Raw genomic sequence first — 11,988 nt, forward strand, 5'->3', positions numbered from 1 at the left:
GCTCCGCTCGTGGGGAGGGGGCGCGGAGGAACGATGTGGAAGCTCCCCCCGATGTCCGGGGGTGCCACCTCCAGCCCCCCCTCCCCGGCTGTCACCTCTTCCCTTGACAGGTGGCCTCGCCCCTAAGTGCCCTAAGTGGGGGGGGGGGAGGGGGTCAACCCACACGACCCCCCCCCCTCTGCAAATCCCTCCCGGAATGTGTCGCTATTAGCGGGGGGGTTAATTAGGATCACGTGGGGACGGGATGGCGGAGCAGGGCCCGGCGCCCCCCGGCCCCGCGGGTGGGTCCTGGGGGGGGGGGCGGGGGCTGCTATTGTCTGCGAGAATTTGGGAGCCTTTGAAAAAACCCTCCCGCTCCCTCCCACCCCTATTGTTGGAGTGAAGATGGAGTCAAACCTCTCCCGGCTCCCTCCCGGCGGGGTCTAAGCTGGGTTTTTTGTTGGTTTTTTTTTTTTTTCCTCTTTTTTTTTTTTTTTTCCCTTTTTTTTTGGCTGGCCTGATACCCTCAAAGCTGGCCGAGGAGGAGGAGGGAGGAGGCGGTAACAGCCACAACTCGGAATTTGCAAGCGAGTGTCGGGATGGGGTCTGTTTCCAACCAGCAGTTTGCAGGTTAAGTTATATTATTGTCGCAGCCCGCCTCGGCTCCGCGATTATTAATAACGACGGCAGAGCCCGGCTGGGGGGCGCAGGGACCCCCCCGAGCCCGGCCCACCCAGCCCCGCTGAGCCCCGGCAGCGCGGCCGGGCCCGCCGGGCCCCTCTGCCCCGCGCAGCGCTGGGGGGCTCGCAGGGGGGGATTTATCGGGGTTTTTATCCCCCCTCCAGCCCCAGGATGAGCCCAGAAGTTTGGGGCCGGTGGCGGCTGCTGGGGGTGTTTGGGAGCGGGGGTGGGACGGTGCAAGGGGGGGATGCTGACGGCAAGGGAGAGTTTCTCCAGCGTGGCTCGCTGGGGGCAGGGGAGTTTCGGGTTGGGTATTTTGGGGGAGTTTTTTCCCCTTTTTCTAAATTTTTGGTTTGATATCTTGATTTGAGAAAAAATAATTTGGCTGTTTTTTCGTTGCTCCTTTGGTCTTTGTGTGTGTTTGTGTCTGGGGTTTTTTAATTGTATTTTTTTTTTTTTTTTTCGTTTTTAACGTTTTTGAGGGAGAAACGGATTTCGGGCTCCCACTCCACGCACTGCCCGGGTGGTGCTGGCAGGAGCTGCCTTCGTTTCCTGGGGTGATCCCCATGCACACGTGGAGGCAGAGCTCACCTCTCTGTTGATTTTTTGGGGGGCTTGGGGATTTTTTTGGCATTTTCCAGCCCAGGATTTGAGGTTCCTGTGCGGGCAGCCCGGCTGGGTGCGGGGCGGCTGGGCCGGGGGGCACCCGCGGCTCCCCCAGCCCCCGGCTCAGCGGCTCCGTGGGTCTCTCGCCAGGTGCGAAGCCGGGCGAGGAGCCGGCCGGAGACTCGCCCAAGGCCGAGAACGAGTCCCAGCCCCTGCACGGCTCCGGCATCTGTAAATGGTTCAACGTCCGCATGGGCTTCGGCTTCCTCTCCATGACCGCCAAGGGCGGCGCGACCCTGGACTCCCCCGTCGATGTCTTCGTGCACCAGGTACGGGCCCGGAGCCGCGTGGGGAGCTGGGGAGGGACGGGCTGCACCTTCCGGAGGGTGAGGGAGGGATGGGGACCCCCCTGGCGCCCCCAGGCGCGGCCGCGGCTCCCCCGGTCCCCGGGCGGGTGGAAGGGCAGGCACCGGGGCTGCTCTCCGGGGACCGGATCTGTAAGCTGATCCCGAGCGATTTCATTTTCCCGTGGTTGCTGCCCGAGGAGCCCCTCGGGGCCGGGGCGGGGGAGCAGGTGCCCGCGGAGCCGGGCGGGATGCGGGGTAACCCCGGGAGCCGCTCCCGGGAGCCCCGGGCTGGGATGAGGCTCCGGGAATTTCCGCTGGAGCTCATCCCGGGACCGGGCATCTCTGCCCGCGCCCTTTGTCCCGGTGGCACAAAGGCGTCGGGTTGGTGTCCCTGCGGATCCCGTGTGACAGTGACAGTCCCGTGCCCCGATCTGACCTTGCCCCACGCGTGTCGGGGACCCTGCGCCGAGAAAAGTCGTGGATTAGGGGCCGAAGTTCCTTGAACGCCCCGGATCTCGGATCTGCCGGGAGATCCCCCCGGGGGCTGGGGGAAGGGGTTTGGAGATGGTTCCCAAAGCGGGGCCAGCGCTGGGAGGGGATGTGGGGCTCAGCTCTGTGTCCCCCTCACCTCGGGACAGCCGCTGCCGTGGGGCTGGGGGGGCAGAGTGGCACGAATGAAGGGGGCACGGGTGTTTTTGGAGCGAACACGGGGGGTTTGTGTGTGTGATCGAGAGCAGCACCGTGGTGCTGGCTCCGGGGACTCCCCGGACCGGCCTTCAGTGGCTGCTGCTCCTCACGGGCCCAAAGCCCCCCAGGCCGGGTCCATCCTGCGGGCTGGGGGTGCAGGACTGAGCCCCCGGGCTGTGAGGAGCTCCTGGAGCAGGGGCTGCCGGGGGTCGCTCACTCCCTGCCCACGAGTGGGGGCTGCAGGCAGGACTGGCGACCTGGCGAGCAAACGCTGGCCAGGGGAGATGCAAATCCCTTCTCCCTTGGCTGTGGCACGGGCAAACGCCTTGGTGGGAGCTACTGTCCCAGGCACAGCTGGTTTTGGAGTCAAGGGCTCCAAATCAGCCGGGGAAAAACAGATCCTGGTGTCCTCCAGAGAGCAAATGGGCCTTTGCATCTCAATGTGGCACAGCGGGACCCAGCGCTCCTGGGGAGAACCTCCCGCCCTTCTCCTGGGGCTTTATTGCCCCCAGACAGTCTGGTTTCCTGATTGCTTCTGCTCACATTCCTGCAGGGGAAGGGAATTAGCTGGGGTGTCTCTGTTGGGAGTATCCCACTGCCAGGACGGACCTGCAGCCTGCCGGTGCCCCCCGATTTCCAAGGTCGGGGGAGCCGTGGGATCCCCGAGATCGCGGCGTTTGGGAAGTACAGGGAGCTCTGGGGAACAGCGGCTGATTTGGGGCAGCAGAGGGGCCGGGGGGTTCTCCTGCCGCACCAAAGGGCTTTGCACCACCAGAAGCTTTGGGTTGATGGAGAATTCTCCTCCTCCGGGTCGGGTTTCGCCTCCTGCTCCGCTCACCGGTGGCACAAAATCTCTGCTGTCCTGCAGAAACAGCCGGAGGTGCTCGCGGTGTCTGTCCCGCTGCAGAGCATCCCTCCTTGGAGAGGGAGCAGCTCTCTCTGCTTTTGCAGGGCAAATAAATCCTTGTCCAGGTGCTGTCCCAGTCCCGAGCATCCGGGCGCTCCCCAAGAGCCCGTGTCCGGGGAGGGAGTCCGGGCTGCGAGGGCAAAAGCCACCAAAAGCCACCAAAAGCCACCGAAAGCCACCAAAAGCCACCAAAAGCCGGGGGGGGCAACGCTCAGGGCTCGGTGTGCTCAGCTCCCCGAACCAGCTTTGGGGCTTCACCCTCCAGAGCCCCTCAAAACCCGCTCCTTCCCCTCTTCATTTACATATGTGAATGATGACCCACAGGAAGTAATTGTGGGAGAAAGAAGGGAATTGGCCTCTTTAGATCTATTAAATCACTTTATTACAGGAACCAGGTCTGAATGGCCCCTCTCTGCAGGGAGCGCGTCTCCATCTCCCTCTGCCTTTATCTGATCACAAAGAGATTAAAATCTCGGCAGGACAGGAGACTAACAGGGCTCCTTGGGGCTGCCTTTCCCTCGCATTGTGAGCTAAAAATGAGGCATTTGGGTTCAAATGCCTCCCCTGGACACTGGAGATGGATTCATTTGGGGGCTCTGAGGAGACAGGAGGGATGAAGCAGAGGGGAGCAGAGCAGATCGTCCCGGGGAGGAGAAGGGCTGAGAAGCACCCCTGAGGAATTTGGGATCTTGAGGTGGCAGAAATTGGGCTGGTGATGGTGAAGACCCCAAAGGTGCAGTGTGGTCCCCTCGGGATGCGGCTCCCGGGCTCTGAGCATCACTCACAGGAGTGTGGAGCTGCCTGGGAAGGCAACTTAGAACGAGGGAAAGGAGAAAATCCAGGCTCGGTGCCCCTGGTTGGAGCTGGAGGAGCAGTGCTGACCAGCAGGGCTGGGATTTGGGGTTGGGGTCTGGCTGAGAGCAGAGGGGAAGGGGAGGTCCAGTGCCTGGAAGTCGCTGCTCCCCACAGCTTGGCTCTGCATTTCCAAACGTTTCTCCAAGCCAGCAGCTCTGAATCCTTGATAAACGCAGTTAGTGCGTTTTTTTCACTCTTTCTCATGATTTTAGCAAGAAATTCTTGCTAAACACCGTGGCTGCTGTGGCCGCAGTGTTCCATCAGGTCCTTGTGGGACATGAAGCCGTGATGAGCCCTGCTGGAGCCGGGATGAGGCACTCCGGCCTTCTCCAGTGCCCCGGGCACTGCGGGGCTGGGTGGGCACATCCCGGCACGGGAGGGGCTTCAGCCCCCGGGACCGCCTGGGGGTCGGGGCCGGCGGAGCGGCTCCATCCCCATGAGGGGGTGGAAGAGGCCGTTTTGGGGTTTTTGGCTGAGCTGGGCTGTTCACCCACCTGTGCCAGCCCGTGCGTGCTGCCAGGGTCACAGAAATAATCATCCGTGTGAGGATGACGTGCGTCTTTAAAAAACAAACCCGTGTTTGGAGGCAGCTCCATCCCAGACTGTGCAGGAAAAGCACAAGGGACAGTTTCAGTGTGCGGGAGCAGCGTCCAGCCTTTCCCTGCTGCCTTCCTCCCCCTGGGCTGGGGTGGGGGCTGGATCCCAGCGGGGTTTGGGATGTGCGGGGCTGGATCCCAGCGGGGTTTGGGATGTGCGGGGCGGGATCCCAGCGGGGTTTGGGATGTGCGGGGCTGGGGAGGGGGTGCGGGGCTGGATCCCAGCGGGGTTTGGGATGTGCGGGGCTGGATCCCAGCGGGGTTTGGGATGTGCGGGGCTGGATCCCAGCGGGGTTTGGGATGTGCGGGGCTGGATCCCAGCGGGGTTTGGGATGTGCGGGGCTGGGGAGGGGGTGCGAGGCTGGATCCCAGCGGGGTTTTGGGATGTGCGGGGCTGGATCCCAGCGGGGTTTTGGGATGTGCGGGGCTGGATCCCAGCGGGGTTTTGGGATGTGCGGGGCTGGATCCCAGCGGGGTTTTGGGATGTGCGGGGCTGGATCCCAGCGGGGTTTTGGGATGTGCGGGGCTGGATCCCAGCGGGGTTTTGGGATGTGCGGGGCTGGGGAGGGGGTGCGGGGCTGGATCCCAGCGGGGTTTGGGATGTGCGGGGCTGGGGAGGGGGTGCGGGGCTGGATCCCAGCGGGGTTTGGGATGTGCGGGGCTGGGGAGGGGGAATCCGCTCGGAGCCGCGATGCTGCTGGAGGAACACGTGGAATTTCTGCATTTTCGTGATTCCCCGCGTTTGTCTGCAGAACCGGGGTCACCCCCAGCGCTGGGCGGGCACCCAGCGGAGCTGCGCATCCCTGGGGAAGCGGGGCTGGAATCACAGATTAATTTGGGTTTGAAGGGACCTTTAAAGGTCATTTAGTCCAACCCCCCTGCAAGGAGCAGGGAACTCCCGCAGAGATCCCCTGGGGTGGAAATGCTCCTTGGAATCTCTGCTTTTTTTTTGGTTTTTGGGGGGTTTTTTTGGGGGGGAGAGGGGTTATAGCATTTTTTTCGGTTTTGTTTATTTTGTGGGGTTATTTAAATAACCCCTGGAACGAAATTGTATTGCGCCGCTTGTGCGCCGCGTCCCGATGGGAAATAGTGAAAGAGAGTGGCTTTATTCCATCCCTGAAACTCCCTCAAGACGCTCACACACACAAAAAAAAGCCTCCTGTCTCTGTCTAAAGATTAACTGATGGCCGCAGGCACATCCCTTCCCCCAGCTCCCCCTCCCTGCCCCAGGGAGAGAAAACACCCTGGAATGGTCTCCTAGATAATATGGCCCAAATGAATGGGATTGCTCCCGGGATGGAGCCCCTGTCCCTGCCGCCCCCACTTCCAGCTCCGGCGTTTCCTTCTCCCTATTCCCCCACTAAGGATAAACGGGATGGAGCTGAAATCATCCTCGGAAGATGCGCGGCTGCTCCGGGCCGTGCTCCTGCTTTAAGACCGGAGCACAAAATTAATACGCGGCCACTGATCCCAATTAGCCGCCCCTGGGAAGTGCGGGAGGGTTTTGGTGGGGAAAAAAATACAACCAAAGGAGCTAAAAGGATTTAGGACAGGAAACTGATGGATTAAACTCTGTGGTAGATGCCTTTTTTTTTTTCTTCCCTCGGAATTGGTATCTAGAGTTTAATTTTGCCGGCTTGTGGTGGAAAATTAAGAGCAAACGTAGTTACTTTGGCGGGGAAATGCCATAATTTTGATTTTTAGTTGAAATCGGTAGGGGTCCTTAGGGATATTGCAGCAGATGACGGTGAGGGAGCCAAGGGAAAGCCTTGGTAATGTTTTGTTAAATCCTCTGTGCTCTCCCCGAGGGCTCCAAAGGCATCGCCCTCTTTATCTCTGCACCGACCCTGGGGGCTGAGGCAGGACCCCTTTCCCAGCACATCCCCCGTTCGTGCGGGCTCTGAGCTGCAGAAGGGACCGGGGGGGTTCCTGCTCCAAACCCTTCACTCCTGAGCCAAATCCCAGCGCAGTCCCCGGAGCTTCTGGCACCGGGACAGGATTTGCTGTGATTTGGGGACAGGGAAGGGCTTTGGGGACAGGGACCGATCCAGGCACAGGCGGTGAAGGCAAAGGGACATTTCCCTGCTGTGGAAGCGTGGCTCCGTGCTGGCAGAGCCCAACCCTGCCGAAATCTCCTTCGGGCCATGGAGCAGAGCCCAGCGGAGGGGAGAACTGCTGTGCCAGGGCTGGCCTGAGGCTGCCGCACCCCGCGGGATCGCGGTGGCCACAGGAGGAGCCGCTGGGCGAGTGTCAGCCCTGCACCCCCTGACAGCGGGGGCTGCTCTCACTGCCTGCCCTGAGCCGTGGGGCTGCTCCCTGGGATGGGCTCTGGGGATCGTGGTGGGGACCCCCCGGGGGTCCTGGGGGCTGCTCTGCACCCCCCAAGTGTGGCTGATGCCCTGAAACCGGCAGGACGAGGGACTGGGGGCTCTGTGGCTCTGGGGACAGAGGGGTGCAGCTGATGGGGGTCTGGGGGCGACTGAGCCAGAGCTCAGGGTACCCCCCGTGATGGGGGCATGGTCCCCCCGGGGGCTCAGCAATCCCTGCGCTGTTTTTCCTGACCCTCCTCTGCCGAGTGGGGGAAACTGAGGCACTGGCACTGCCTGCAGTGGGGCTGGCCTGCCCGAAATGCTCTGGGCAGGGCTCAGACAAACCCTTGGCACTGCAGCCGGCCTTATCCCAGCATCCCGGCTGGTTTTCCAAGGGATTTCAGTTTAAAGGGCTCCGGAGAGCCGAGGTGCAGCGGCTGCTCCGCCCCAGGCCCCGCTGGACACAAAGATGGTTTGATTGAGTGGCCGGGGCTGGCTGGGAATAAACGTCCCCTTGTGTCGCGCTGGGGAGGCCGCGGGGACAATGGTGACCCCGGGGCCGGCCGAGCCCCTCCGGAGCCCGGCGGGGTGGGGGGCGGCCGTGGGGTTTGGGGCGCCCCGCGGTGTCATCCCTTCGGGACGGGAAACGGCTCCGAGCGTGGATTTGCTGGGAGGGAGGAGGAAGAGGAGGGATGAAGGCTCCCACGTGCGGGGTGGGGGGACAGCCAGGGCCGGGGGGGGTGGGCAGCGCTCACGTGCTGCGTCTTTGTCTGCCCGAAATAACCGGGGATGCGGGAAGGGAGGGACAGGGAGGGTGGGGAAGGAGAGGTGCCCGCTGCGATGCCCGGGGTGAGGCTGAGCCAGCTCTGCTTCTGTCCCCTGTCCCACCCGGGGCTTAACTCTGGGCCCCGGTGACCACAAGGAAATCCTCGCCTTGGGCTACGCTTCTTTTGGGGTGGCAGCGCTCTGTGACCCCGAGCCCACCCTACACCCCCCGTAGCAAAACCATCCCCCCAGGATGAGCCAAGGGAGCCGCAGCCCAGCGGGCGAGCTGGGCACGGAGCTGGGGCTGGAGGGGGTCAGAGGGCCCGCGGCCATGCCGGCCACCCTTCCTCCCCCCGCCGGGGCCTGGAACTCCTGGAATTTGGGCAGCGGGAGCGCGGCCGCCGCCGGCCCTTTGTTCTCGCTGGCCGGTGGCTCCCGGCCCTGGCCCTCCCCTGCGCTCCCCCTCATCCCCAGCATCCCCGGCTCGCTCCAATCCCCCCCTTCCTCTCTTTATTTTTGGGGGGGGGGGGGGGTGTGGGTGTGTGGAGGCCTGGGAAGGCTCGGGCTTTGTGTGTGGTGTGGGACAGGGGCTCTGGGCCCCTTCCTTTCAGATGCAGGAGGTATGCAGCTAATTCAATGGGCTGCAGTTTGATTACCTATCTGATAACAGAGGAATGCCAGCAATGTGTGTGTTTTGGGAAGGGGGCAGGGGGGATGCGCAGGGACCACCAGCCACTCTGCAGCTCACATCAAAAGGCTGTGGGCTGGGGGGGGAAGAGCTGGGGCGCCCCAGCCTCTGTCCCCCCACCCTTCCCTGGGGAGAGGGCGTTTCCTTTGGCCTTTTGGCGGAGGGGGCTGGGGGGTGGCTGTCATCCTCACCCGCTCCTGGAAAATAAATCGCTTCCCCATCATGTTGTGGCAGCTTCTGCCTCGTCCCTCCTCTTCCTCGGGGTGGGGGTGACGGGGCTGGGTTCTGGTGGTGCCCGAGGTGTGGCTGAGCTGGGGGGGCCCAGCCCGTGCGCTGGGGTCCCCCCGGCACGGCTCAGCTTTATCCTGGAGCTCAGGGCTGAGCGCCTGGGAGTTTTCATCCCCGCAGTGTAAACACAGCTGGGCCAGCTGGGGCTGTAAACGCCCTGAGAGGAGCCACGGGAGGTGCTTGGCCTCGTCCCGCGGCTTCCAGGGCTGCCTCCTGTGCCAGGGAGGGATGCTCAGCCCCTCCTTACCCCAAAACCCTGGGGCTGCTGTGGAATGGGGTAAATTCCCTGCCCGGGGGAGCTCCCGTTGCCCAAATCACCTCGCACGCTGGGGACAGGGCAGGGTGGGAGGCTGAAGCACCTCTGGGATGTGCTGGTGCTTCGGGCACAGTTCCTGCCTGGAGGATGCAGCTGGGCTGGGGGTGGGGAGCAGTTTGGGGGTTTGCCAGGGGCTGGTGCTGCTGGAAGTGCCCTGGGTGGGCAGAGGTGGCTGTGAGACCCTGTCCTGTCCTTGTTGTCGTTTAGGACCTTGGAGCTCGGGGTTTGGCTCTCCCTTTAGGCAGCAGGAGCAGGTCAGAGAGCAAAGGAGGATCTGGTGTGGCCACTCTGGAGCCCATCCCAGCAGTCAAGGGGATCCAGGGCATGGGGGTGACTTGGCCAGCACATGGGGTCTGTCCCACCCTGAGCTGGACCCCCAGGCACAGGAAGGAAGGGGAAAAGCAGCAGAAAAAGGGGTCTCGAGGGCTGTTCCTCGAGCTCAGCTCTGTTCCCACTTCTCTCGTGCCCACGGACATCCCACAAAGACCCTGCCGAGAAAAACCCACTCCTATAACCCAACAACTCCACTTCTTCCCTCTCTGCTTTTACATGGGGCGTTTCCTCGGGGGCTCCTGGTGAGGTTTGGGGTGGGGATGGGAGCAGACCTGTCCCGTGCAGCGGCCACAGGGATGCTCGGTGCGGGAAGAATGGGAGAACACGGCCCCTGTGACGGGAACTCTCCGGGCCATGAATGGGGGAGATGCTCCATTCATAAATGCAGGGTGGTGCTGCAGCCGCGCAGGCGTTGGGAATCCCCAGCCGGCAGGAGCTGCTCCTCCCTCTGCCAGCAAATTCCCCTTCATTCCTTGCTCCTGCTCGTTCTGGCTCCGCTGGCAGAGCTGCGGGAATGCCGAGCTGGAATTGCTGCCCGGGATGCTCCAGGCACAGGGGGTTGGGAATTGCCTCACCCAGCTCTGCTCCTTAGGGATTTGTTCTGCTAAAATGGACAGAGCCCCTGAAAGTGGAGTGGGTTTTCCTGTCAGCTCACAGTCCCCCTCCCCAGCCTGGGTTTTTCTTGGCTGCCCTAGTTTGATTGTGTGGTGATAACCGACTGTGGTGTTCCTGGAAAGAATGGGAGAAGCTCCCAGCAGTGATAATCCTGTGTCAAATGGCTGCTTAATTAATTATTGCAGGCAGTTAAAGGGCTTGAACTGAGGTGAGCCTGCTGGCCTTGCTAAGGGCCTGCCACAAGCTGGGTTCCTTCCATTGTGCCAAGCCTCGAGATTCTTCTGTATTTCCAGAAAAGGAAAAGCGAGGGACAGGCAGAGGGGGACATTTGCAGCTCTTGTGCCGCAGGAGGGCTTTGTGCTGTGCCTGGGGAGCCCCCAGCTCTGCGCTGACCCCCATCCTCCCCCTGTGCCCCCCAGAGCAAGCTCCACATGGAGGGTTTCCGCAGCCTGAAGGAGGGCGAAGCTGTCGAGTTCACCTTCAAGAAATCATCCAAAGGTTTGGAGTCCATCCGGGTGACCGGCCCCGGGGGCGTCTTCTGCATCGGCAGCGAGAGGAGGCCCAAAGGGAAGAGCCTCCAGAAGCGCAGATCGAAAGGAGACCGGTGAGGGCTGGGGCTGAGCCCCGTGGGCACCGGGAGCTGCCCGGGCACCCTGCGATGGGAAGGCAGATTCCTGCGGTGCATAATGAGCGGCAGATGCAGCTCGCTGGGGAAAGGGCAGCGGAGCAGCAGGGAAGGAGCAGAGGTCAGGGACACCCCGGGCAGCGCTCCCCTCGCCCGGGGAGCCGTGCTGGGCTTGGGGGACTTTTCTCCAAGAGAAGCCTTTCCTTGTGGGAAGGAAATAGCCAGACGTCCTGACAGGGTCTCCCGTGGTGGGATGGGAACCCCGGGGCAAGTTCCTGGCCAGTCCTTCATCCCCCCAGCCATCCTCTCCTGTCCTCTCCATCCCAGCTGCCTCATCCCAGTTTTCCCAGTGGGCTGGATGCTGTTCCACCCCAGTCAGCTCTTCTCATAAACGGGTTTTAAAATTAATCAGAAAGGAATTGTGAAGGAAGAAGGAAGAGAAAAGGGTTGTGGCCATCCTGCATGGATGCAGGATTTAAAATGGACACAAGGCAGGTCCCTCTGCTCTCACGGCTCCGGTGGGAGGGTGGCACTCATGGGACGAGTGCTGGCAGGCACAGCCCTGTGAGAGGCCACCACTGGAGATGTCATTTGTTCCTGTGCCTGTTCCCGGGAGTGGGCTCTGGAGACACGGCAGCCAGGACACTGATGGAGCCAGAGATGGGGGTGGAACCCCCAGCATCTCGATTTTGTCCCCGGTGTGTGGCTTCAGTGCGGTGGTTTGCTGCCATCTCCTGGGTACCAGCAGCACCACTGAGCCCCAGCTGGCCGTGCCGGAGCTGCCGCCCTGCAGGGACCAACCCTGGGGCCACCACCCACCCTAAAAGCCGAGCCCAGCTCTGGCTGAGAAGCCAAACGGGTCCCAGGCACGGTCACAGCATCCTCCCGCCTCATTTTATTTCTCCTCCCCTCCCACAGGTGCTACAACTGCGGTGGGCTGGACCACCACGCCAAGGAGTGCAAGCTCCCACCGCAGCCCAAGAAGTGCCACTTCTGCCAGAGCATCAGCCACATGGTCGCCAACTGCCCCGCGAAAGCACAGCAGTCCCCCAGCTCGCAGGGAAAGCCCGCCTACTTCCGAGAGGAGGAGGACATGCACAGCTCGGCCCTCCTCCCCGAGAGCCGGGAATGATGGTGGGTGGCAGGGAGAGGGGGGCTCCACCGGGATGAGAAGGCTTTGGCAAGGCGAGGGGCAGCCGCTGGGCTCGGAGGGGAAGGGCTGGGGAGGGCAGGTGGCAGCGCTGGCAGCGGGGACCTGGTGTCCCTGCACAGACCTTTCCCCCGTGCCCAGGCTGGGAAGAGCCCTGTTAGCATCAGGATGGCTTGCTCCAAAACGGGGGAAGGCAGCACCCAACACGCTTCTTCCCGCTAGAAACCCCAAACATGTTTGA

General features: G+C 62.4%; 1 protein-coding gene across 1 annotated transcript; it reads left to right on the top strand.

The window, feature by feature from the left end:
* The first annotated feature begins 469 nt into the window (after positions 1 to 469).
* LIN28A (lin-28 homolog A) lies at positions 470 to 11,786 on the top strand. The gene is made up of 4 exons (XM_058856526.1): positions 470 to 609; positions 1,417 to 1,595; positions 10,392 to 10,576; positions 11,516 to 11,786. The coding sequence occupies exons 1-4, from the start codon at positions 579 to 581 to the stop codon at positions 11,727 to 11,729; spliced, it is 609 nt and encodes a 202-aa protein (XP_058712509.1). The 5' UTR covers positions 470 to 578; the 3' UTR covers positions 11,730 to 11,786.
* Positions 11,787 to 11,988: the final 202 nt, after the last annotated feature.

The sequence above is a fragment of the Poecile atricapillus genome, chromosome 24, assembly GCF_030490865.1.
Source record: "Poecile atricapillus isolate bPoeAtr1 chromosome 24, bPoeAtr1.hap1, whole genome shotgun sequence".
Taxonomy (NCBI): domain Eukaryota; kingdom Metazoa; phylum Chordata; class Aves; order Passeriformes; family Paridae; genus Poecile; species Poecile atricapillus.

Bases quoted from the DNA above. Each gene is read 5' to 3' on its own strand.
- LIN28A (XM_058856526.1), top strand. From the start codon at position 579: ATGGGGTCTGTTTCCAACCAGCAGTTTGCAG. The intron at 610-1,416 runs GTTAAGTTATAT...GTCTCTCGCCAG, and splicing joins TTCCAACCAGCAGTTTGCAG to GTGCGAAGCCGGGCGAGGAG. The intron at 1,596-10,391 runs GTACGGGCCCGG...TGTGCCCCCCAG, and splicing joins TCGATGTCTTCGTGCACCAG to AGCAAGCTCCACATGGAGGG.